Below are 26490 nucleotides of genomic sequence, written 5' to 3' on the forward strand. Positions count from 1 at the left end.
ACAATTAATTAGCTTCTTAATGGTAGGTTAAAAACCTTAAAGGTGATGACCTTTTGAAATCTCAAATACACTAAAAATCAAGTTAAGGTAATAGTTTGCTATAGAAATCAGTGTGTTTTATCAAAGAAATACCACATTTTAATTTCTAATGGCATTTCCTGACAGACCACATAGCTGGTTTTAAGCAAAAACAAACAAACGAATAAAAATCAATAAAATACAGTAGGTGAGAGTAACATTATTTCTAAAAATGAGGGAACTCGGCCCACATTTTATTTTATCTTTAAAATAAAAAGCTTTGCTATTCAGAATGTGTCATTTAAAGTAATATAATGAAGTAATAATAAACCATTTATAGGCAAGCAAATTAACATCATTCTGATAAGTTCTATATAATTTTATTTCCTTTACATGCCTAGGATTATAGTCATCTGAGGATTTAATATATTTAGAGAAACTCAAATTCAGATACACAATGACAGGACTACATTGAAAATTTCATTAAAGTTAAGACAAGAAAAGAAATTTCATAGTAAGTTTCTATGCAGCAAACACTAATTCCCAATGGGCAGTAATAATTAAAAAAAAAAAAAAACCACCAACATAGGTCAACATTAGGAAGGTTTATTACCTTTAATCACAACTAAAACTCTATTTTCATATTTAGAACTTTATTTCATAAGGAAGTGGAATTAATCTACTAAAAGCAGTTTCATTGGTTACAGATGTGGCATCCTACCGTGTTTTCATGTCTAAAAAATATACACAAAACAGTGTATCTAAGAAGAATTTATTTGGGTCATTATTTTATAAGCTTAGTGTATCATATCATGCCATATCCATTATTTTTCTAAAGACTCTGATATAAAAAGTTTTAACATATATTATGCTACATACAAAAGCAAAGGAAGTCTCACCAGGCCGGATTATATAAAATTTGCATATTAAAATTAACACCATTCTTTCCAGCAAGACAGCACTTTAAAACAAATAAGGGAATACCACATTGTTATTTATTACAAGAAACATCTCTGATAAAGACAAATAATTCTGATAATGAAAGAGAAAGGTCCAAGACTTCCAAAATAAAGACACTGGGTCAAAAGACCAGGAGTTCATATTTTAATGCTACCATTAAAATACGCATGGGACATTTTAAGATGTTTATTATCACTTTTATCTCATCATTAATTTCTGTAAGCCTGTAGAAATTTACATTTTGAAATGAAGTGAATGTGTAATGTTAATGAAAAATGGCTATAATTACCATATCTAAAAACGGACTAGGATATTATCTATTCAAATTCTAAGTTCAGAATAAGAAGTACTTTAAATCTGAAAATACACATGAAATTATCATACTTATCAAAAGATATATGTGTAAGAGATATACACTTATTCATTGATAAAAGTAAATTGACATGAAAGAGTGTGGAAAAATAAGCCATTTAAAATTTTAACAGTAACGAAATATATGATTTAAGGGAGAAAAATCTTCTGTAAGATATATACTATTGAGATAGATATTATTAAAGCAAAAATATTTGTTTACAGCATTTCCAGCATCCTAACAAAAAACATAAAATGTGTACTTGCCTAATAAAACTTTGGCATCATCCACATCAAAATCTCCATCACCATCAGCATCATAGATTCCTAGTTTTCCTACAATAAGGGAGAAATGATGGATATGGGAATAAAAAAGAAAAGAAATTTAATAAGGTATTACAACTTAGTGAAGTCCTGCAACTCAGTCATAAATGTTACCAATTAATACAATTCTTTGCTCTTTCAATCCTGCAAAGCAGTGTCAAATGAATATCTTACCTAAAAATAGCAAGCAATTCAGTTAAGAGAGTCAGGAAATGTTCAGCTAACAAATTCTATGAAATAAAACTGACACAGCATTTTCTTTAAAGATTGAACAATATCCTGATCTAATTAGTTCAGAATAATTTTTATTATACTGCTAAAAATATTTTTGGTAAAGTTTTTAGCATATATGAAATAATATTGATGCATTCCTAAGTTACTTGAAATTTAATGTTTCTAAAGCATGAAATTTCATCACACTATCAATATCTGAACCAAAAGAACAACCAAGCCTCAAATAAAGACCAAATGTAAATAGATTAACATAGAATCTAAGTATTAAAATTAAAAAATCATTAGTTTTATATTTTACAATCATGACTTATAGCAGAAATATCATGAATTAACCTTTAAAAATAAAAGACCATTCTGGAAATAAAGTATATAAAACTGGAGGCTTTGGAAATTATAAAGGAAAACTTAGGATTACTCTACTTAATTAGCACAGGCGATCTATACTAAGAAAAAAAAGGGCTTAAAACAGATATGCTGAGAAGACAATACTACCAAAACCTTTCCTCCTGACGAACAGAAAATGTTTTTAGGCTTTAGTGCTTTATCATAAGGAACACTGTTATTTTGTTTAGCATTTCAAAAAGTCAAACACATTCAACTCCCTAAAAAAGCATCCTAAAATCTACATGATTCTAATTCATTACTGGACAATGACTGTGGAGAAACATAATAATGTTAATGTACAGCAATTTTTTAAACAGCATTCTCAAATATAGCATTAGTACTAAAAAAAAAAAGTTGGCAATTGTTATCATTTCTTTAACACAAAGTGCATTAAAAAATTACAGAAGAACAGGCAGAAATTTTGGCTCAGATTAGTTCTGATCAATCTTTATCTCCCGAGAGCCCTTGCTCTACTTAGGAAAATGGTAAACTTGTTATATAGAAGTCTGACTTAGCAAACACATACACATTTAAAATGATAATGATGAAAGAAGAGATAAGGATGTTATTTCAACTGCTAAGAAAACAAAAAGTACTAATCAAGGCTATGCAGAGTACAGAATTCAAGACACAGTAAAAGATAGAAAATACTATCCTTTCTGACAAACCCGTAATGGGAAATTGGTCCTATCACTTATATTCTGCTGTAGATAATAACTAAATTAGTAGAAAAAGGATGAGCCATTAGAGACTAACACACGTAGACTTGAAATGCAACTCCAATAGCCTACCTTGAAGCACCTCTGATAAGTTATAACGGAAGTCCTTTGCTTTGGCTGCATGCATGTAAAAACATGAAAATTGTTATTTGTGCTTAAAGGTACAAATATTTAAAGTGTCCTCTTTTAAGATACGTTCCCTAACAACATATCACTGTAAGTCAGTAAAAGCATAGATCTACTCAGAAATTTGTCTCCAAACTAAAATTCTCCCTCAGTTGGTCTGTCAATCTATCCAGAGACACTTTCTTTAAAGTAATGAAAATGAAAAACTTCAATGAAAGACAGATTACAGATAAGCATATTTTGTTATTCCTACAGCCAAAAATTTGTTTGCCCTTTCTCCCCAAAAAGATGTCTTATAATTTGACAAGTAAAGCAGAAGAACAGGAGGTCCAATGCAAGGGGAGATCAGCCATGCAACATTGCACATAGACACAAGTGTGCATTTTTTCCAGTGACAGGTCCATATCTTTCACTGGATTACTAAAGAGGAGGGCCATTATTCACAATAGCCAAAAAGTGGAAACAACCCAAATGTCCATCACTGATAAACAGATAACCAAAATGTGGTGTGTCCATATGATGGAATATTATGCAGCCATAAAATGAAGTACTGAACCTTAAAAACATTATGCTAAGTGCAAAAAGGCAGATACAAAAGACCATATAATGTATGCTTCCATTACATGAAATGTCCAGAATAAACAAAAGCACAGACACAGAAAGTAGATTAGTGTTTCCCAGGAGAGGGAAAGAGGAAGAGTTTGGGTATTTAGGGGAAGGGGGTAACAAAAATAATCTGGAATTAGATAATGCTGATGGGTATATAAAATGATGAATATAGTAAAAAAAAAAAACTGAATTGTACACATTCAAATATATATAATATTGAATTTTATTTCAGTTTAAAAAAAGATTTTTGGGGAAGTGAAGGAGAATGTGACTCCAAAAATAACAAAGAATCATTAATGTAAAAAATCATGAAAAACTTCAGTGATTACAGAAAAAGAAAAAGGTGGAGAAAGGACACTATCAGAAGGACCACAGCAACTTCCTCAGAACAGCACACAGAGCACACCTACACACACACAATCATATCTACAAACGCCTATCTCAGCACACCTTTCCAGTACCTATATGTGTGCACACGTACTCATCCCATCCCAACAGAGACACAGAAGGGTGTACTTTGAAAACCCTCTCTAAGGAAGAGTTTTGCATATTGTGTGGTTATGATCCATTAGCAAGTCCTTAAATAAATGTAATGGCTCATGATCAAGTATTTTTAAAATTTATAATATAACAAAATTGAATAGAAATCAAAAAGTACTGCATATAGTCAGAATGAGTACTGTTTGATAAAACTTCTCCGTGTGTGACAGACATACAATATAAAGCCTTTTTTTAAAAACCTACAAGTCATGTTCAAAGAAGTTCAAAAGACAGTATTCCAAGGTAACCCTCTTCATATCCCCTTTCAGCCTCACTCTATTGAGAACCACTGAAAGGCTATAGAAATTACCAGTACCAAAAAGATGATAACAAATATTCAAGACTCCTAAGAGATGTCACTTACTCCCTTATAAATTCACATAAGGATATCAAAACTCTTACCTAGAACTTCCTCATAGTCAACAAGATCAAACCAAACGACAGCTACAGACGTCCAGACGCCCAGCAATGCAATCACCATAAACCACGTGAAGAATGAAGTTCCCGAGAGTCCTCCTTTCCTCCCATTCTTGTGTCCTCCATGCTTTGTCTCTGTTTAGAAATAAATGTAAGATGTCATAAGAAGAAAACACTTTACTGAACACCTCTTCTCACAATTATTTTTCCAATAATTTGGGATTATGTACAATGACAGATCATTTCAAAAATACTTTCCAGTTAAATTCTCAAAACACGTCACACAAAATATTTTTGAAAACAGAAAAGATTGTTTAGATGCAACACTAACTTTGAAGTAGTGCAGGAAATAAACTCCTGAATTTTTTTTAGAGATTTAGTATAATATATATATTCCATCCAAGTTACTCATCAAAATGACCTGAATATTACCTCTTTCCAAAGGCAGAGCACATCAACAACTTAATGAAATCACATAAAAATGTAGCCAAATCCTTTTCTCCATCCCATTTCATTTCTGCAGAATCTTAAAAACTCTGTTAACACACAGAAGAAAATATCTCCCCCTAAACCATTCCATATTCTTAGCCAGAGAGAAAAGGACAGAAAAGTGAAACAGCACAATCCGTTCCTACTCCTTTACAAGATCCGTTGAGGCCTAAGGAAACAGGAAAAGGCTCATTCACAATTGGTCTCACTGCAGGAAACAGCTTTGTAAACTGCTGTTCACCTAAAGTGTCGTTTATCACATTTGATATGCTTAATATACCTTATATTCTTTTGTAAATATTCTTCTTACAGCCAAAAATAAACAAAAATCATTTGATATTAACAGAAAATAGTCAACACTGCCCTTAAAAAGATAGACAATATTCAAATTTCCCATAAAAAGGAATATAATACATATATCAATATTAATAAATAAAAAGGATAAATAATATCCCAAAATGCCTTCTAAGAAGAGGAAAAGTTTATCAAACAGATGATGGAAGGCCAGGGAGGTGTCTCCTATTTGTGTGGCAGGTGGAGTCGCCATCAAAGTGCTTTCATGTGCATTGCTGCTGGTGATCCTCATGGTGTCCTGCCACTATTTCTACAGAGGGCATTTCTGGATGTTTATGCAGGACAATGTTTCATCCTGTGCACCTGTTCCTCACATTGCAAGATTTCTGGCATCCCTGGTTTCCCCTGGACTCAAAGGCAAGGAGCTGCCAAGGCTTATGACAAAAAAAAAACACCTCCAGACATTTCCACATGTTCCCTTCAGGGGCAGTTCCTGGGTGAGAACCAACAGGAATAAAGACAGGAATAATTATCTGTTTTATAAGTGAAACATGAAATGATTCTACCAAAGTCACCAGTACAAGTTGGGTAGAACTAAGAACATTACTCTCATCTCTACAGCTCTGAGTTCCTTAATCTCTAATCAGTGGGCCAAATTACATGATTTCAAAAAACCCCACTAGCTCTAATCTAGAACTTGCCCTTTGACTTCTAAGTCGAGTTCTAATTACAGAATACTATTAGTAATTTCCAGCGGCTCAAGTCAAGAATATATTGCCAATATATTCTTCTGGAAGTAAAAATGAAATTCTTTGTGTTAAAAGGATATACACATTTTTTAAAAATACACCACTAGGTCAGTTTTTCAAAAGGGGTCATAAAAACTAAATCCATCTGAGTATATATATGTACACTCAAACATACACATATATTTATCTACATGCCTACATCAAAGTATATAGAGTTCTGATGACTAAATAAGACTAATTTTTTTTTTTTTGAGACATAGTCTCCCTCTGTCACCCAGGCTGTAGTGCACTAGCATGATCTCAGCTCACTGCAACCTCTGCCTCCCAGGTTCAAGGGATTCTCCTGCCTCAGCCTCCTGAGTAACTGGGATTACAGGCACCTGCCACCACGCCCAGCTAATTTTTGTATTTTTAGTAGAGACAGGGTTTCACCATATTGGTCAGGCTGGTCTTGAATTCCTGACCTCAAGTGATCCGCCCACCTCGGCCTCTCAAAGTGCTGGGTAATTCTTAAAACATCAAGTAATTCCTTTTTCTGACATTCTTTAAATATTAATGGATCCATCAGAACCAGAGTTGTAAATAATATGGTAATTCATAAAAGTATGCTTACCAAATGACAAATGGCCATCAACTTTGCTTCTAATATAATCTATATAAAAGCTGGCTATATAAAAACATAATTTATGTACTAAGTAAAAATACTTGCTGGGCATAGATCCTATTGTTGCAGATTAAATCAACCTCAAACAGGTATCATTACCTGAAACACAGCCATGGCAGGAGAAGATTGGGTGAGAATGTCTGCAATGTTGGTAGAGAGAAATGGTGGTTTTCAAAATTTTTATGTATTGTAAGCATATAAAAAGAAAAATACAAATTAAACCACTACTAAAATTTGAAGAAAAAAAGATTTACAAAAGTGAGTAAGCTTCTGTGAGGTCAGGAAGCACCACAGATTCAGAAACAGTTTTGTATGTCTAATTTACTACATTTTTATAAACAGAAAGACTTATTTTCTAACACTGTGTCCAAAAAAGAAGACTTATTTCTATATAACATACAGACATATGTATACAAATCCATTTGTGTACAACACTAAGTTTAACAAAAATACTACCTTCCAAAATATCCACATACTCCAAATATGGAATTATACTAGCTAATGACTAAGAATTTCCTGCCTTTGCTACTTATTGCCTCTAAGAATCAAATTGAATTTTTTTTTTTGTAAAAGGAATGCTAAAACTTCAGTAAAACTGGATTCTTGTCTTATGTCCTCTTGAACATTCTGTAGCTGATACCAGTCTCTTGTATTTTTCCTCATTAACTGGAAAACAGCAAGGCTAAACAAATATAGTTCATCTTTTCATTCATCCAACATTTTTATTCAGTACATGAATATCAGATAATTTTACCCAATAATTGAGTTTTTATAATGAGTATGTGGAAAAACAGATACCCAAGATGATACTATTTAAAATAAGCCTATACTGCAGTGAGCTATGATTGCACCATTATACTCCAACCTGGGCAACAAAGCAAGACCCTTTCTTAAAAAAAAAAAAAATTAAAAAATCTGTAATGAAATAGCTAATAAAGTAATAGCTTGAATTCAAATCTTAATCATTTCTCCATTTCTATCTCTCTTAAAGGGAAATGGAGGAGAAAAATTTCTGGGATTCTGAAAAGGAAATTATCATTTATCCAAGTTAACTCAGTGATACTCATTTAAGTTATTGACTGTAACACTAAATATAAGGGAACGGTAGACAAAATATTTTTTCTAAAAAACGAAATGAATGCATGCACCAAAACAGCAAGGGACTGAGATGGGAAGGAGACAGCCAAACACAGTAAAAAATACACCTTTCCCTAGAATTTGTTTACATTTTTATTTTAGATGTGATTCTAACAACTTCAATTAAGTTTTCTAGCTCTATGCACAAAACTCTAGAATAGATTTCAGACACAATCTAACCCAAATGAGTCAAAGCAACAGAGTGGTGACAGAGGAAAAGCCTATAGAGTGCACAGATCTCTCAGCAAGAGCAGGCCCAGGAACTCAGAAAAGCTGAGTGGTGGGAAGTCATTTATGATTGAAATTTTCAGGCAGAATCCCTGACAGTCCTTCAAATAATCTTCAGTACAAGACAGTAACTGGTTTCACATTGATTCTGCCATTAAAACATAGAAGAAATGTACAATAAATCTTAGGAAGATTTTCATTCAAAGTAGTTTTTAGTAAAGAGATTTATCACTTTAAAAGCTAAATGTTTCTTAACTAGAATATATTATCAGCAATATTTTATATATCCCTTTTTAATATCAAATAAATAAGCTGTTACTCTAGTACTATTAACCTTATTACTGTTGATATTGACTAGTTCCACAAAGGAACAAAATACTAAGTTATGGAAGGGATTCTTTTTTAAGACACCTTTTTTAGGGGCAGTTTTTATCGACAGCAAACAATATACTCTTGATATGTCATTTGGTAAATATGCTGTGCCTAGTCCCAAAGGGCAGATCAGTTTCCGTCCAATGAAACTGATGAACGCATGGTAAGACAAACCCTTAAGAGGGTTTACAACTCCCTAAGCAAATCTGAAACCAGTATCTTGTTCCAAAGGTATTTGGGAAGAACATCTAGTAGATGTCCCTATTTTCTAAGATCAGAATAAATCTAAGTCTTCATTTCATTTTCTAAGATCAGAATAAATCTAAGTCTTCACTTCATTTTCTGGCTTCATGTTCAACCTGTAGTTCTGGGATCAGTCAAAACAGATTTTTACTGGGGTTTAAGAATACCGCAAGAACTATGCGATTCATTTTTTCCCATGTTATTCCATCAAAAGTACATGACCTCCAAATCAGAAAATGTTCCCACATACCACCAAACACAGAAATTACTATGGCAAGCAACAGTCCAAAATGAAGACTCTCCAAAACAAAAGCCAGGGGAAGAGCAATGTGTAGTTTTATTTATTTGGTCGAGGAAAGGGAGACAAGAAGATGAACCCCAGCACTTGAACAGTCATCAGCTACTTCACTGGCCTACTACTAACTGAATTATAGATCATTTATAAGTTTTAGTTAGCATTATGTTGGGAATTTCATATTTACACATAAACTCTATACATTTAAAGTTTTTTGAAAAACACAGAAACTGTCAAGCAACTCATCAAACTGATTATTTTTCCATGCTATAAAATGTCACCCTTTGGGAATCAAAAACTGTTAAAAGTGCGTCAGATGTAACAGCTGATTTTTCCTAACTACATAGATTACGTAATCCACAAGAGGGGAGAAATGTCTTCCAAAAGAACTAAAAGTCAGATACATATCTCATATTCTTCTTCATGGCTACATGAAGCACTTTATCAGACGAGTCAAGTGACCCATTCTCACCAATTATTCAAACAGTATTCACACAGGACATGCTTCTATTCTCTATCCTAATCGAAGAATCCTTTCAGTTGCTGATTAGACAGCTGAGAGTTAGAAGCAGTTTTCATACATCTATTCTTTTCTTTTATAAATCTTCAACGTAATGAGTGAATGCAGTCTTTCAATTAATGGAAAGACTATCTTAATTTACAAAGTAAAGCAAAAGCAAATATACACAAAACATTAAATTCAATACATAGTTAAAGAATACTTCAAAGTTAGAGTCAATTTAATACCAAAATAAAACCCTTGTGTTTTTTCTTTGCATTTATTGTCTGCTTCACATAAAAGTAGGTCACTTTCCATAAACGGTAAGTCCTTGCTTGAACCAGGTAAGTCTGTTCGTTAATATGAGACTGAATTTATATCTCCTATAATTTTATATAAAATCTAAATATAGATAATTCTTTAAATTCATTGTAATTAACTTATAAGAATAAGAAGAGAGCTTGTACATTTTTTGAAGTTTGTAAAATGCAGCCTCCAGTAGTACAACATACTAAAAGATCATCTAAATTAAGACACCAAAACATATTCAGATTAAAGACAGATTATTCCATGAAATATTCAGCTACTATGAAAAGTCAGTATCTCTGGGAGTTCAGAATAGAAAACGTAGATGGTGCAGTCAAAGCACTTAGCCAAAAATATTTTAACAGAGCACCACTGAAAATAAAGTGAAAAGTTGTCAGCTAGATCTAAAGCCACTTTTAGCCTAAATAACAAAAATATACCTTTATCTTCAGCCATTTTGATTTCTTCAATCCATGAATAATAAATGCTAAAGTAAAACAAAAAACAAAAAAACTCAAAAGTACTGCTGGTAGGTTTTAGGCACACTGCATGCACTTGCCTACCAGAGCTTGAGACTGGCCAATCCCAGCACTGTAAGGGCCTCCAGAACTGAAATTGGACCTGACTACAAACTCTGCTCACCAGTTATTTTTAGAGGCTAAATGCTGCTAATCACCACTTAGGCTGAAGTGCACTCCCTAACAACATGACAGCCTTTCTCCCACTTACGGGATTCTTTTCCCAGTTGGTCCTAGCTAACTCCAACCCCTAAAAAATCAAGCACGCTGAAAAAAAAATGAAATGGAACAAACTGTGCTGCCAGTTTTGTTTTCTTGGAAGCAGGCTTTAATGGCTTTAGCTTAAGCACCAATTCATTGAAAACTCAAACAAGTCTTGCTATAAAATATGGCCCCAAGCCCAGAAACAGCTTGATTTGGCCCTTCAGAATCTAATAAAATGGCTACAAGGAAAGACCATTAGATTGTTTGAATGAAACAAAACCATACATAGTAAAAAATTAATTAATGCTCTAGAATTCTTATTCACAGACACCATCCCAGGAATAATTCCTCCAACAGCAAAAATAAAGCACCAACATAAAATGTTTTACTAGAAAAGGAGGGAGAGAGGACTGGTGGGAAGGAAAGAAATAGAAGGAAGGCTGGGAGGTGAGGAGAGGGAAAGAAAGAAATCTTCAGGAGTAAGAATAATGACCTGGGAAAGATCATCTTGAAAGGGAACTAGGAAAAGATTACACAACCACATTCTGATTTTTTTTTTTCAACTTCTCCCCAACCTCATCTCCAAACATTCTCTTCTGGGAAATAAAATCAGCCATTTATTCACTGATCTAACATTAGCAGTTCACAGAATTCATTAGAGTTCTGATTAGTATACTAAATTAATTTAGCACAAATAGTATCTGGAGCAGGCAGCAACCTAAGTTGTTTATAAGACTAATTTTTTCACTCAAATTTAAAGCTTCACAAGCAAATTAAACATTTAAAAGCTTTGAACACTACTAGTAATTTCCAGTGGCTTAAGGCAAGAATATATTGCCAATATATTCTTCTGGAAGAAAAAATGAAATTCTTGTTAAAAGGATATGCACATTTTTAAAAAATACACCACTAGATCAATTTTTCAAAAAGGGCCATAAAAACTAAATCCATCTGAGTGTGTGTGTGTGTGCACTCAAACACATATATTCAAAGCTAAATGTTAGTTAACTGGAATATTAAATTATTAGCAATATTTTATCTATCCTTTTATAATATCAAATAAATGAGGTGTTACTCTAGTATTATTAACCTTATTACTATTGATATTTACTAGTTCCAAAAAGGAACAAAACACTAAATTATAGAAGGGCTTCTTTCCTAAGATGCCTTTTTTAGGGGCAGTTTTTATCAAAAGCAAACAATATACTCTTGATATGTCACTTTGTAAATATGGTGTGCCTAGTCTCAAAGGGAAGATCAGTTTCTGTCCAGTGAAACTATTGAATGCATGGTAAGATAAAGCCTTAAGAGGTTGGTACCATAGTCTGCAACCTATGGTACCAACATTTGATGGTCCAGGTTTAGGACAGAGTGAAGTAGGTAGACATCATGGCCAACTAAACAAAATGGTCTCAGGTGCCCTCTGGCCAAGCGTCATTTCCCCCATTACTTTCTTCAAAGATCTGTCCCACTAAACTTAGTGCTTGCTAAATTGTTAAATGATAATGAATCACTTGTTGACAGGGGTTAAGGTGACCCACCATTTCATCACCATACAAATTTATTAAGACAAATATTCTGGAAGCTTCCTTTCATTGTGTTGTTTTTGGAGGGAGAATGACAGCAACACGATACCCCCACGGGTGAGACCACTAGAAACCAAATCCCTACACTGATCCAGCAGGCAGCTTGGTATGCTTTCATACTTAAGACACCTGGATTTGCCTCACGGCTTCTCCATTAAATTTGATTTGGGGGAAGTCATCAAATTTCTAGGCCTGAATTTCCTTGCTCATAAAATGGGTCTTCGCACAAACTAATGCAAACTAATGCATGCAAATATTTGTTGGAGTCATCAGTGAAACAAACTTCTATTGATTCAATCGTGACTAGTGCACAAATAACCTTACCCCCAATTTAGAGCTCGTTTCATAATCCCATCTGCCCCTGCAACTGCTGGAGCTGGTAGGGTTTCTTCTCTCTTTACTGGCCTGTGCAAGGTCAGCTCCACTCCAAATTACAGAACGTCTACGGCTAAACGTCAAACTGTAGGAATCACAGCTACTAAAATGTGGTTATACCTTACCCCAAGACTTCCTCAACACAGCTCCAATTATTCCTCCTTGACAAATCTTTATCAAGCACTTTCACAAGTCCTCTAGTTAATCTTCTTTTGTCTTCTGCAATAATTGAATAGTTATTTTGATAAAAATGTCTTTCCTCCTCAGTTCACAATGACAATGACATACCTGATATTTTAGATACAGAGATGAGGAGAAAATCCTCTGAAATATCATTTAATCTATCATAACACTTTTTAAAGAACAATAAATTCTGAATTCTGAACAACTGCCTCTTATAATGACAATTCATTTTTATGATGGAGAATGTTTATGAAAAGTTTAAAAATAAACTTAATTTGCACATAGTAAATCATGTTTTTAAAACTTTAGCAAACGCAACTAAAATGACACTAAGTTAACTATTCCTTGTAATAGCTACTGGTACTAATAGCAACTCCAAGTCTAAGCAAAGACCAAACTTCCAACATATGTTCTGAGACCATTAGTATCAGCCTAATGCCACTCGCAACCAGGGGAGCCAGGACATATGTCCACTGAGTCGAGGATTCTACCTCCCTCCAAAAACCTTCCAGGTGAAAATCCATCAGCCTTCTCATGAGTCAGCACTGAATACTTCCTTCCCCTCACCCCGGATCAGCTATCATTACAGCAATGGTTCTCAAACTCTGAGCACATCAGAGTCAAACAGGGCTTGTTAAGACATGACGCCGACCTCACCGCCAGAGTTTCTGATTTTGTAGGTCTGGAGTGGGACCCTGGAATTGGCATTTCTAAGTCCCAGATGATCTGATGTTGCTGGTCTAGGGACCACACACAAAGAATACTATACCAGCGGTCCCTAATTCTCAGGGTCTCAAGGAAGGGAAGTAGTTCTTGCTTTTACCAATTTCCAGACCATCATTTCCTTACCCACTAGAAGGAAAAAAAAAAAAAAGAAAAAAAGAAAGTGATGACATCAACAACAAAACCCTGCTCCCTGTTCCTCTGCGGTCTATGACATCTAATTATCCGACCCTCCACTGTGCCTCATCGCTGTCATCCACCACCTCCAGTGACTTTCCCACTCCTACCCCAGGCTCAGGGAAGTCTTCTACACCTCAAGTCCAGCCGTAACCACGTGATTTCAATGTCTATCCCTGTGGCCAGCTAGACAGGTGCTTTTTGCTTCATTTCTTCATCCCCAGAGACCTTGTTTGCCTCCATTTTATATCCAACACTCATTCTTACATTCTTCCCATGGACCTCATCATAAACGCAACCTAATTCACATTCCTCTTCACACCTTGTTTCTTGTTGGATGGCACAACCGGCCATCCTAACAGATTCCGTAACCCTGCTGAGAAAGCTCTGCTTTTTTGGCTCCATCATAATGACTGTAGAATGTCAAGAGATAGTGAAAATATGATTCTTTAAAACAAAAACAAAATTTTTTTCATCTACACATAGTACCCAAAGTTAACAGGAGAGAATTATAACATTTTCGACCTAACACTAAACAACCAGTATTGCCAAATAACAAAATGCAACTCTGCAGACACAAGTCAAACCTGCTTAGACAGACTCCCACGGCCACCACCACTGGGGAAGGCCACCTCCACATGCAAGGGTTTAGGTTCTCTCATCACGAGATACACAGAATGGGAACATTCACTCTTTGATCACAACTTCCTATATCTCCACTTTGTTTCCTCAATATTTTCTTGTTGGATCCTGTAGTTCTCTTATTTCTGCTTCCTGTGTATCCCCTCTTCACCTCCTGCCTTCATATCCATCAGTGGCCATCTTAGACTCCACAGTTGAGCATTTACATCACTCCAGCGACCCATGAGCCTTTGTTGCTCCTCTATCAGTTCACTGCGTGGACTGTCGTGACTGCCTCCCTGGGTGAACACAAGTATCCCCCGCCACGGAGGCAAGGGCAGGTGGGCTCACGGAATCAAGATCGGGAACTGAACACAGCAGGGCCAGCCTCAGCTGGGCCTTGGTGCTGCCTGCCACCCTCCCATATTCTCTACAAACTCACCTCACCATTCTTTATGATGACTATGTCAAACTTCTCTGCCCTCAATGTATCCTACGTCCTCATACTCAAACTGCCATAACCTCATACTTCACAGAGAAAACAGAACCCTCAGCAGGAAGCTATCCTGAGTGCCCAATGCCCAGCACACAAACCTGCCCTAGCCTGCAGCCATTCCGAGTTTCTCCTCAGCTACCTCGCACTCTGCACTGTCTCTTCACGGCCCTTCTCCCCCAGCCTCACTGCCTTTGCCAGGTTTCCCTCCACCCTGCTGCTAGCCCCCATGTCATCTTGCTCTTCCTATCACAGATGAAATTCTCCACAGAGCCGCTGTTTCTCTGTTTTCATTTTCTAACCTCCCACTCACTCCTTACAACCTGTAGGCTTCCATCTGGTTTCTGCACACAGCTCCAGCATAGTGGCTCTAATGTCACATCAATGATTTCCAGGTCATTAAACCCAACAGAAAACTTTCAGTCCTCATCTGACTTGACCCTCTCAGCAGAACTCTCCCTCCTTCTTCCACACTCTCTTCCCTCGACTCTCATGACTTCAGAATCTTGTGGCGCTCCTAACACCTCTTTAAACTTCCTAGTTTTCAGTCTCCTTTGCTAGCTCATTCTCATCTAGTTGATTTTTAAGTGTGAAAATTCTGTAATACTTGTTCCTATGCCACCTCTCTAGTTCACTTCAGCTATCATCTACATGACTTACCTTTTTCTCTCCTTTGAGCTCCACAACCATGTGTCTACTCAATATTCCATTTGAATGACTTACAAAAACCTCAAATTCAGCATATACACAATAAACCATGGTCTTTCCCCTTTCCTGTTCAGTGTCCTAAATCTCAGAAGCACTTCTGTGAAGACAGTTGCTTAGACAAAAACCCCAGGATTCATCCTTGACTCTTGTCCCAAACACTCACCTCTCAAAATTAAGAGTTTATCACCTGGCTCTTGCAAATGGGTGATTTCAATGTCATCTGGCTGTTGCAAATGGGTGATTACAACAAGGCCAAGATATGGATTCTCCTCAGCACCTGGGTCACCCTTGTCCATTTACCACAGCATAGTTTTTAAAAGCATTTGCGTGTGCCACAACATTAAAAAGTGAGAAACTCTGTCTCAAGTTCCAACGTTCTTTCAACTGTGATCATCAAAATCCAAGTTATCATCATCTCCTAGGTGATTTCAATAACTTAGCATACACTTTTCTACTCCATACAGCAGCCAAAATATTTTTTAAATCTGATTATAACACTGACCTGTTAAAAATCCTTTAATGTCTTAATACTGCTTTTGAGATAAAATACAACACTTCCATGTGGCCTACAAGGCTACATGTGATGGGGCCCCAGCCCGTGGCTCCAGCCTTAGTGTTGTATCACCCCCCTAGCTGCCTAGACTCCTGCCCAAAATACCCGACCATGGTTTTTCCTGTCTTGGGCTCTCAGCCCAGACTTTTCCCTCTTCCCATAATTATGTCAAAGCTGCACCATCACATACAACCTCCACACCCCAGCTATTGCCAGCTCACTCGGCTTACAAACCACCTCCTCAAGGAGGCCTTCCTCACTTCCCTCACTCTCACAGCAGTGTGCACTTCTTTACTATGTTACTACACTGCTAATTAGACAACTATACAACAAATGATTTCTTAATCTCTTTCCACCTTTAGAATGTAAGTTTCATGCAACAAGGAACTGAATCTGCCACGTTCATTACTGTACACTTCCCTTGGATCTATCTAGTAGGAACTCAATAAAATAATCACTTGTGAAATAAGTGGATACATTCCTTCCCAAATCCTTGATATGATACGAGTAATCAAACTTCTTCTGCTAACACTTTAGAAATAAGGGAGCAACTTATTGCTTAGTTGTTTGGGCTGTCAAGTCACTTCAGTTTTCCCCATCTCCAGGAATTTAATGATCCTAAAATTAATTCACTAGAGGAAAAGACCTACAAATAGCTAAGAGAGAGAAATTCAGAAAGCAGCCCAGTGGTTTCTAGACTCTGATTTCAGACTCAAATTGGTCCCTTCACCAAGTTTTCACAGTTCTGTCTCAGGTGAACTCCTCCCTGATTGATCCTGGATGACTGTCACATGGGCTGTACATGAGTGGGGCAAGGTAGGACAGGCTCTGTAGCCTCCTCCACCTGTCCTGGCAAACACCAGATACTGCTCTCTTGACTGCCCCTGTGTAGAAAGGTACCATGGCTGGAAGAATGACAAGGGGTGCCATGAGTTTTAGAACTTAGGAAAACAAAATTGAGAAAGCTGCTTGCATTTTCATCAGTATTAGTAAACGAAAGTGAAATATCAGCAATACCCATTTATATCAGCCTCCAGGTATTTTTGGAACCTTTCCTATCCTTTAGAATACCCAGCTGAAGAGCTACTGCCCTAGCCCACACCTCTGTGCTAATACTGATTTCCTGCAGCAGAGAATGTGAATCAAAATATGGGTCCACCCATGCCTGTCATACGAATCTCTGATGGACCCAAACACCACTGATAAGAAGATAAAAACACAATATAAATAGTAGCTAACCTCACAGGCTAGTTCCTCAAGCCAGGCCTAATGAGTCCGTTCTGCAAACGTAATTATTTCTCCCTACAGAGCACTCAATAGAGAAGATGGTCTCATGGAAAAAAAAATACTCCTCTGGGCTAGTCAATTGTCCACATGGGTGGATGATAATTATTAACATGGTGTTCAAAATAAGACAGTCTCTCACTGGCCTGAGAGAAGCAAAAGGTGTAAAGGAAGATGAGCTATGTCCACTGAGAAACTCTGAGGTGGTGAAAGAAAAGTTATTACAATGAACAAAAAAGGTTATTTTTTTAAAACTAAGAAACAAAAAAGCTTCATCCTGCTTTAACTCTTAATTTCAAGGCAATGAGACAAGGACACACTGCCAATATGGACAACTACCACTGGTTTACAGCTGTGCCCATGAAGACTCTTTGACTTTAACCTATTTTGACAGCAAAAGATCCATGGCCCTCCTCCCCACCAGTTCCCACTTTCTGGAGCAAAAGAATCCAGCATTTAAAATAAAGTGCCCTACAGATGCAAATGACGAGGGAAGTGAGGGATTACAAAAATTCATTAGTACAGCATACACAGAAGAATCCTGTAAATTATAAAACACACGTCTTACAGTTGAGTTAGTAGAAAATCATAGGTCAAAAAACAGTTGATACAATTATGAATTATAATATATCTTGGGGATAGTATAAGGATATTGGGAAAATTCTATATTTTCTCCTTCTGTCCTCTCACCCCACAGTCAACACAGAATATTCCTGCAGCCCCTGGTCACTAAAACATATGGGGATTTCTCCTCACCAGCAAGTAAGCAATCAATTCTGCAGCCGATCAATTCTGCAGTAGACACCGGCTGGCTGTCCTCTAATTCAGTTCAATTCTGATACTATCTACTTGCAGATAGTGTCAGATCCCACAGGTTAAGGGCTCAGTCTCACAAGACTGTCTCTACTTCTGAGGCCAGTCACAAGTAGTAGGTTGTCACCTATACTTCAGACCAACTGGCTATAAATTGGGGTTCCCAGCACCCCCTTCTCCAGTTTGATTAATGTGCTAAAGGGGTTCACAGAACTCAGAGAAACAAATTTACTAGTTGATTATAAAGGATATTACAAAGGATGCAGATGAACAGGCAGATGGAAGAGATGCATAGGGCAAGGTATGTGGGAAGAAGTGCCCAGCTTCCATGTGTTTAAAGAAAAACTTTGGCCAAATTAAAATTATTTTATTTGATTTTAATTTAGACAGTCTCACTCTGTTTCCCGGGCTGGAGTGCAGTAGTGCAATCACAGTTCACTGTAACTCCTAGCCTTGAATGCAATCCTCCCACCTCAGCCTCCTGAGTAGCTGGGACCACAGGCATGCACCACCATATGCAGCTAATTTAAAAAAAAAAAAAAAAAAATGTCTTTTAAAGAAAGAGTCCCACTTTGTTGCCCAGGCTGGTCTTGAAATCCTGGCTTCAAGCAGTCCTCCCACCTCCACTTCCCAAAGTGCTAGGATTACAGGTGTGAGCCACCACACCTGGCTGACAAATTAAATTTACAGAGTTTAATTTAGCAAAGAACAATTGTTGAATTGGGCAGGCCCCAGAAGCAGTTCAGAGACTCCAGGGCTGCCACAAGGTTAGGTAGTACTTATGGACAGAAAAAGGCACAGAAACAGCTGGATTGGCTACAGCTCAGTGTTTGCCATATTTGAATATAGTTTGAACAGTTATCCACCTGTGATTGACTAAAATTCTGTGACTGATACAAGGGTAGGTTATAGTCTGTTTATTCATTTAGTTACGTTACAATTTACTATATGTGGAAAAGCCTTTAGGCTGAACTTGAAATAGGCAAGGAGGCAGCTTTAGGCTAAAATTAAACACATGTCATGCCCTCTTTGGGCACACTGCCTCCTCTATTAATCTTTGTCAGCTATCTGGAAGCTCCAGGAACCATCTTTTTAGTTTTTTATGGATACTTCATTACTTAGGAATGATTGATTACATCAATGGTCACTAGTGATCAAGTTAACTTTTAGCCCCTCTCTCCTCCCAGAGGTTGCGGGTGGGGCTGAAAGTTCCAATCTTCTAACGATGCCTTTGTCTTTCCTGTGACCAGCACCTGTCCTGAAGCTATCTAGGGGCTGTTAGCCACCAGTCAATTATTAGTGAAAAACACTCTTAAGACTCTGGGAGAACACAAGGGTTTTAGGAGATATATGTCAGGAAACAAGAAGAAGACCAAACATATATTTCACAATATCACAGATGGCCAACAAGCTCTTACTAAATAAATTAATAATAAAAGTGAGTAACAGTAATAAAAACCAACAATGGCTGCAACTAAAAATTGCATAAACAATTAACTTTACCCAAAGAGAAGTCTGGTCTTTGCCCTTGGTTACTTCAGTGGGGTCTCCAGATCCCAGGAATGTTCTGCCTGATAACAGCGTCTTTGCTTGGGGGCTTTGGCCACCGGACAGCCTAACCAAGTGGGCGTTGGGACATGCCATATCAGTTGTGATCTCCAGAGGACCCTGGGGACCCCAAAATTATAGCTGGTGCCTGAAGTGAGGGCAGTCTTGTGAGAACTATTCCTTCAGACTGTATGGTTTGCCTAACTTCTTGCAGAAACCATGATCAACTGAATAAACAGGTGATGCACTAACAGTGGCCTTCACCCTAACAGCACAAAGTCTGACTTTTCCTACATACGGATCAGTAAAAATTTCACAACTTTGCCAAAAGCTAAATAACCACACTTCTGTAGAATAGTGAATCTCATATTTCAATCTACTTGGTAAGGTACAAATATTTATTTATAAATTCCAAAAATCCCTCGCCATAAGACAAATGAGAGAGGGGTACTGCAGGTACTGCAAGGTAAGTTCCTTGTTTCATGGGCCTCAGTAAAATGAAAAATAATGAATAAATGAAGTATATTGTCTCATGTCTCTTCTAATTCTAAAAATTCATTATTCTAATTCACAAAATCTCGACTCTTTAAATTAAATCACCAGACAGTTGCAATGAGAAAAAAAAAAAATCAAAAAGTTTCTCTTAACTGTGAGTTTCACTCTATCAACCTTAGAAAATCCTAAGAAAATTTTTTAAAAAGCAGTATTATAGAGGAAGGCACATAGTTTACTTGCAAGACTTTGTGAAAAAAAATTCCATTTTATCATAAAAACTTAAAAAATTTCTAAGAGATATCAAGAGTTCTCTGCAGGAGAATGCCTGTCAGAGACCAAGGGTGCCTGCAGGGAGACTGACTTCTCATTCCCCAGTGGATGTCCACTCAAGCAAAGCATAGGCCCACCCTATGCCTAGTTGAACAGCAGAGAGAACTGGGGAATGACGGCTACAGAGAAAGGTGACAGCTACAAGGGAGCCCAACCTCCAGGCAAAATGTCAGCTTCCCACAAATCCAAGAGGGCAGCAGGGAAGTACCAGAGTTTGTACCATTTTGCCAGCACCTCCCTCAAAAGGGCTGACTGACACACAATGGGCTCCCAAGAGCAAGGCGGGATGAAGTATTCTGCCGGGAGTGGAGGCCCAGGGGATTGAGGGTGGATCAAGTCGTGTCACAGGGAGGGTCCATACCAGGCCTTTCAAAGAACTCACATGGGCACTGTTTGAGCACCTGTCACTTGTGAATAACCATGCCAGTCAATCTTATCAACTTAGAGAGGAGACGGAGAGGGGCCTCACCCCCTTTTCCTCCCCAGCACAGCCCCAAAGGCAAACCACAGGAGAGCACACTCACTCCTTCCCCTTCTGCCCTGATGCAAAGGGGAGACAAGAACATAAGCCCCGAAAATGAGATCAGCTCTAATCCAGACAGACTTTGAAAAAGAGTGACTGAGATGTTAAGGTCTGTCCCAAAGATGGTCAAGATCCTCTGCTACCAAGAGCAAACAGATTAATCTATCCCAACTGTTCACAATGATTGGAGAAAAATGAAGCTACTTCCTGTTACTATCCAGGCAGATAAAGATGCCTCAATAAAATGGCTACAAAATGTGCTTCCATATGTCGGGCTCAACCACAGGAAATTGTCAGTTTCTGACCCACAAAAATGGCTATTTCACAGGAAACAAACAACGTAAGAATTTCCCCAATGTTTTACTATGAAAATTTCCAAAACACAACAAAGCTGAAAGGATTCATAACACTTAGATTCCGCTACAATATTAACATGGTATTATATTGTTTGTAGCATACCTATTCATCCCTTTACATCTATCATCACCTTGTTTGTATAATGCACTGCAAAGTAAACTGTAGACATCAGCACACATCTAAATAATTCGGCATGAGTATCATAAACTATAGTTACACATTTCTTTATAGTATTTAAAGTGAAATTTACACAAAATGAAATGCATAAATTTTAAGTATACATTCCCTGAGATTTAACAAGTGTATACAACATGTAACCCAGATCCCTATCAAGATCTAGAACACTAATATTTCTGCTTAAATTCCCTCATGGCCATTTCCATTGCACCCCATCCCCAGCCTCAGAGGTGGCCCCACTTGTTCTGCTTTTTTTCTCACTGTAGTTTGCCTGCTCTTGGAATTTCATAAACATGGCAGCACAAGCTTGTGTGTGCAAGGCTCCTCTCCCTCAGCTTTATGTTCCAGAGAGTCTTGTGTGTTATCTGTAGTGGCAGCTCATTTCTTTTTATGGCTGGGTAGCATCACATTGGATGGACATATGAGTATATATAAATGACTATGTATGCGATATACAGAGCATAGCAGAGTGTATCCAATCTCCTACTGGTAGAAACCTAGGCATTTCCCATTTTGACCTATTATGAATAAAGCTGCTAGACATATTCTTGTACAAGACAACTATGAACACATGCCTACATTTCTCTTAGATAAATATGTAAAAGTGGAATTGCTGGGCCACAGGGCGTATATACATTTAGTATTAAATGAAACTCCCAGATCTTTCCCCAAAATTGTTCAACATTTTATGTATTCACCAAGAATTTGAGTTCTATTGCTCCACAGGCTTACCAACATTTGGTGTTGTCTGTCTTTTTAATTTAACCATTTTAGTAAGGGTGCACAGGTATCTCCATGTGGTTTTAACTTGTATTCCCTTGAGAACCAATGATGTCGACCATTTTTCATATGCTTCTTGGCCATTTATTTCTTTTGTGAACTATTTGCTCAAATCTTTTGCACATTTGCCTATTTTTAAAAACTGAATTATATGAGTTCTTTGTATTTCCTGGACACCTGTCCTTTAACAGATGTAAAAATGTTCTCCCAGTCTGTGGCTTTCCTGCTTATTTTCTTAATAGCATCTACTGATGGGTAAAAGTTTTAATTTTGATGATGCCTCAGGGGGGTGTATGTGTGTGTGTGTGTGTGTGTGTGTGTGTATGTGTATATATATACATATGTATAGCTTCACACTCTGAAACATGAGATCTATTTCAGGACTTACCCTATATGATCACTGAATCTGCGACGTTCAATCATTGACAGAAGTCCTGTTACTGGCTTAAACCTTGTGCCAGAACAGGGCCACATGCCAACTAAATGTCTATTAGTGGTGAATATCAGAGAGTAAAAGCAAGGGAATTTTGATAATTTTGAGAAATATTTTCATTAGCTATGATGAGGCACAAAAAAGTTCTAAGTTAGTCACTAAAACTCAACAATTTTATGAATCCTTTAACTTCTTTCAATAACAATTTTTTTGTCTTCATACTTAATTTTATACTTAAAAAATGTATACTTAGTTTTATACTTAATTTTGTGGTTTGTGTTTTATTTTTATACTTCCCTGATGTTTTATTTTGAAACTTTTAAACATACATATAACAAAAAGATTAGTATAATGAAGCCCTTGTGTACCTTACACCTGAGCTGACCAATTATTAACATTTGGCTACATTTGCTTTCTTTACATGTATGCGTGTGTGTGTGTGTGTGTGTGTGTGTGTGTGTGTGTGTATAATTTTCTTTGTTCCTCTCTCCTTCAGAAATAAAAATTCTTTCCTCATCTAACATTCTTATATACTAGAATCTATGTGGAAAATTCTGTGAGCTAGGAATTAGCCCATGATTTTAGGTAAGTTCCTTGTTTCATGGGCCTCAGTAAAATGAAAAATAATGAATAAATGAAGTATATTATCTCATGTCTCTTCTAATTCTAAAAATTCATTATTCTAACTCACAAAATCTCGACTCTTTAATCACCAGACAGTTGCAATGAGAAGAAAAAATCAAAGTTTCTCTTGCCTGTGAGTTTCACTCTATCAACCTTAGAAAATCCTAAGAAAAATTTTTCAAAAGCAGTATTATAGAGGAAGGCACATAGTTTACTTGCGAGACTTTGTGATACAAAATCCATTTTATAATAAAAACTTAAAAAATTTCTAAGAGAGATATCAAGAGTTCAAAAATGGATGAGGGATCAGTTTAAAGAACATTATTAGAAAAAAATCAGAAAAATTTGTATATGGACTTTATATTGGGTGATAGTGTTATACAGGAGCATATCCATGTTCTTAGAGAAAACAAACTGAAGAACTTACAATAAAGCATCTTGATTTAACTTAGAAATAGTCCACCAGCAAAAATAAATAAATAAAATAAATAAAAAATAAGGTGTATAAATGTATCTAGAGACACAGAGAATGCAAACACATCAAAATGTTAACAGGTGGTAAATCTAAATGATGAACGGATGTACTCACTGTACTTCACAACTGTCTTGAAGTTGATTTTTTCAAATTAAAAAGTTGGGCAGGGTGGGGAACATGTCCAGGCCTAAAAAAATCAGAATCTCCAAAGTTAAGGACTAAGAATCTGAAATATTAAAAGCTTCTCAGGTTCACTCATGAATGGATTCTGGATAAGTAAAAAATAAAACAACAACAACAACAACAAAACAACAAGCTTCAGGTTTTAGGGATGGCTCTGGAGATAACTAGAGAAACCTGAATATGGATTGCACTTCGATGATAATATGGTATCGGTGCTAAACTTCCTGGGTTTGAGAATACTCTTGTGGTTCTGTGGGAATGTATTTGTTCTTAGGACAAACGTGGCTAAGGGGTGAGGTGAGTTACGCTGCCAGGATGACTGCAGCTTACTTTCACAGAGAAGAAACCAGGAAAGCCAAAAAGACAGAGGCAAATCCAGTGAATAGTAGAAGAGACTCATGAACTAATCTTTTTGCTGTTACATAGGCTTAAAAGGTTCAAAACAAACAGCTGAAGAAATATAAATAAATAACTAACAAACAAACAAACTGGGTTTTAAAAAAGAGAAGTCAAGGGTCAGTCTCTTAAACCAAGCCTGAAATTACACCATTCAGCCTCAAACAATAAAAACCAAAGGGAACATTTACTCCACTCGATGTCTCGTATACACAAGTTCTGCTTACACATCTGTGTCAGGCACTCTTGATTCAAGGAGCTCTATCTTAGAAAAAGACTCCGTCTTACATTTTAAAAGGCATCTTGCCAACAGGGACCAGATGTTTTGTCTAATCAATAAAGACTGTATCCAACAAGATAAGGGTATAACCCAGCACACTCTTCCACCATCAGTCCTCACCAGAGGACTCCGTGGCCATAAAAACAGTACAACTTCAGCAGCTCAAAACAGCCATGTTCAGAGATATCATCTTGCAATCACCTGTGACAAGCACCAGGCCTCTGCCGCTGAAGGCTCTGTCCACAGCAGAGAGTCTTCCTTGCAAGACCTACAAACCACCTGGTCCAGACTGGGCTATTTTTCTGTCCAGGTTGCTCTCCCCAGACTGGTTTGTTAACTCTTTCTTATTCTCTTTCTTTTAATATTAAATGTTACTTTGCTGTGGAGTGTTTAATCCAGAACATTTACATATTGATTAAGTATTCTATTATGTACGGTTTGCAATACTGACTGTCTTGTTGAGTGGCATGAGTTTGTGTGCCTGTGGTTCTGACTACCAAGTGAACTGGAAATACTAAGGAGAACTGCCTCTTTCAGAATCCCATGTAGCTTGTGGCTTTTGTGATTGAAATAGCATCAATAAAAGTCTGACATCATGGAAAGACACAAACATGCACAGGCCTGGTTATCTCTGAACTTGCGCTGCTCAAGATAACATCTCTAACTGCTTGGTGCACATTCCCAACTGGATTCCGCAAGTTTCACGTCAAATTCCAATGGGAGAATAAATCTAATTCCTCTGCCACGTTGGAAACCTTTAGACCAGAGGTCCCCAACCCCTAGGCCATGGAATGATTCCGGGACCGTGCCCTGCGAGGAACCGGCTGCACAGCAGAAGGTAAGCAGCAGGCAAGCATTGCCGCCTGAGCTCTGCCTCCTATCAGCTCAGCGGGGGCATTAGATTCTCACAGGAACAAAAACCCTACTGTGAACTGCGCAGGCAAGGGATATCTAGGTTGCACGCTCCTTAGGAGAATCTAATGGCTGATGACCTGAGGTGGAACAGTTTCATCCCAAAACCATCTGCCCCTTCCCCACTTCCCCGCCTCATCCATGAAAAAATTGTCTTCCGTGAAACTGGTCCCTGGTGCCAAGAAGGTCTGGGACCGCTGCTTGAGACACTTGGGGATAGTGATGCCCCTGAGGAGGACTCCCCTCTGGGCCAGCCATGGAGAGGGTTTTCACTCCTCCCTCACAGTGGGCTAACACACCCTTACCCAAGGGCCTGTCAGGAGGAGGCTCCTCTGTCAACCTCCATCACTGTCCCTCCTAACCCGCAACCCCCCAACTCAAGCCACATTCCAGATGCAGTGTGACCATCACAGAATCGGATGTGCACCCCTCACTCTGGTAATAACACTAACTACCAAAGGGGCTTTTCTGGTCAGCCACGTTATGCAGGCAACTCCCTCTGAGACTGCAGGCATTTAAAAACAACAACAACAAAAATCTAGGCCTTTTTAAAAATCATTAAAAATACCTACTACTTCTAACTTCTTTCAGCTTATTCTCTACAGTGAATTCGCTTTGCAAAAACTGAGTTAACCCTTTCAAGCCCACTTTCAGTGTCAGTTATCCCTTTGTATAGAATTTTTACTTCTGGATACCAGACTTCCCTCATAGCTTTGTGCCAAACGATAGCTAATAAGCATTAATTGGAAGGGCTTCTCTTGCGGTTAACATCAACCCATTA

At 37.3% G+C, this 26490-nt stretch overlaps 1 protein-coding gene across 27 annotated transcripts in view; it reads right to left on the minus strand.

Annotated features, from left to right (window-relative positions):
- Positions 1-26490, minus strand: part of ASPH (aspartate beta-hydroxylase) — a 228227-nt gene that overhangs the window by 183066 nt on the left and 18671 nt on the right. For 15 of the 27 annotated variants that reach the window (XM_054561034.2, XM_054561037.2, XM_024250709.3 and 12 more), the window contains 2 exon segments: positions 4668-4817; positions 1597-1665 (listed from right to left, as the gene is read on the minus strand). In XM_054561034.2, the coding sequence (XP_054417009.1) occupies positions 1597-1665; positions 4668-4817 (219 nt within the window). 27 annotated transcript variants of the gene reach the window in all.

The sequence above is a fragment of the Pongo abelii genome, chromosome 7 (assembly GCF_028885655.2).
Source record: "Pongo abelii isolate AG06213 chromosome 7, NHGRI_mPonAbe1-v2.0_pri, whole genome shotgun sequence".
In the NCBI taxonomy this organism is placed as follows: domain Eukaryota; kingdom Metazoa; phylum Chordata; class Mammalia; order Primates; family Hominidae; genus Pongo; species Pongo abelii.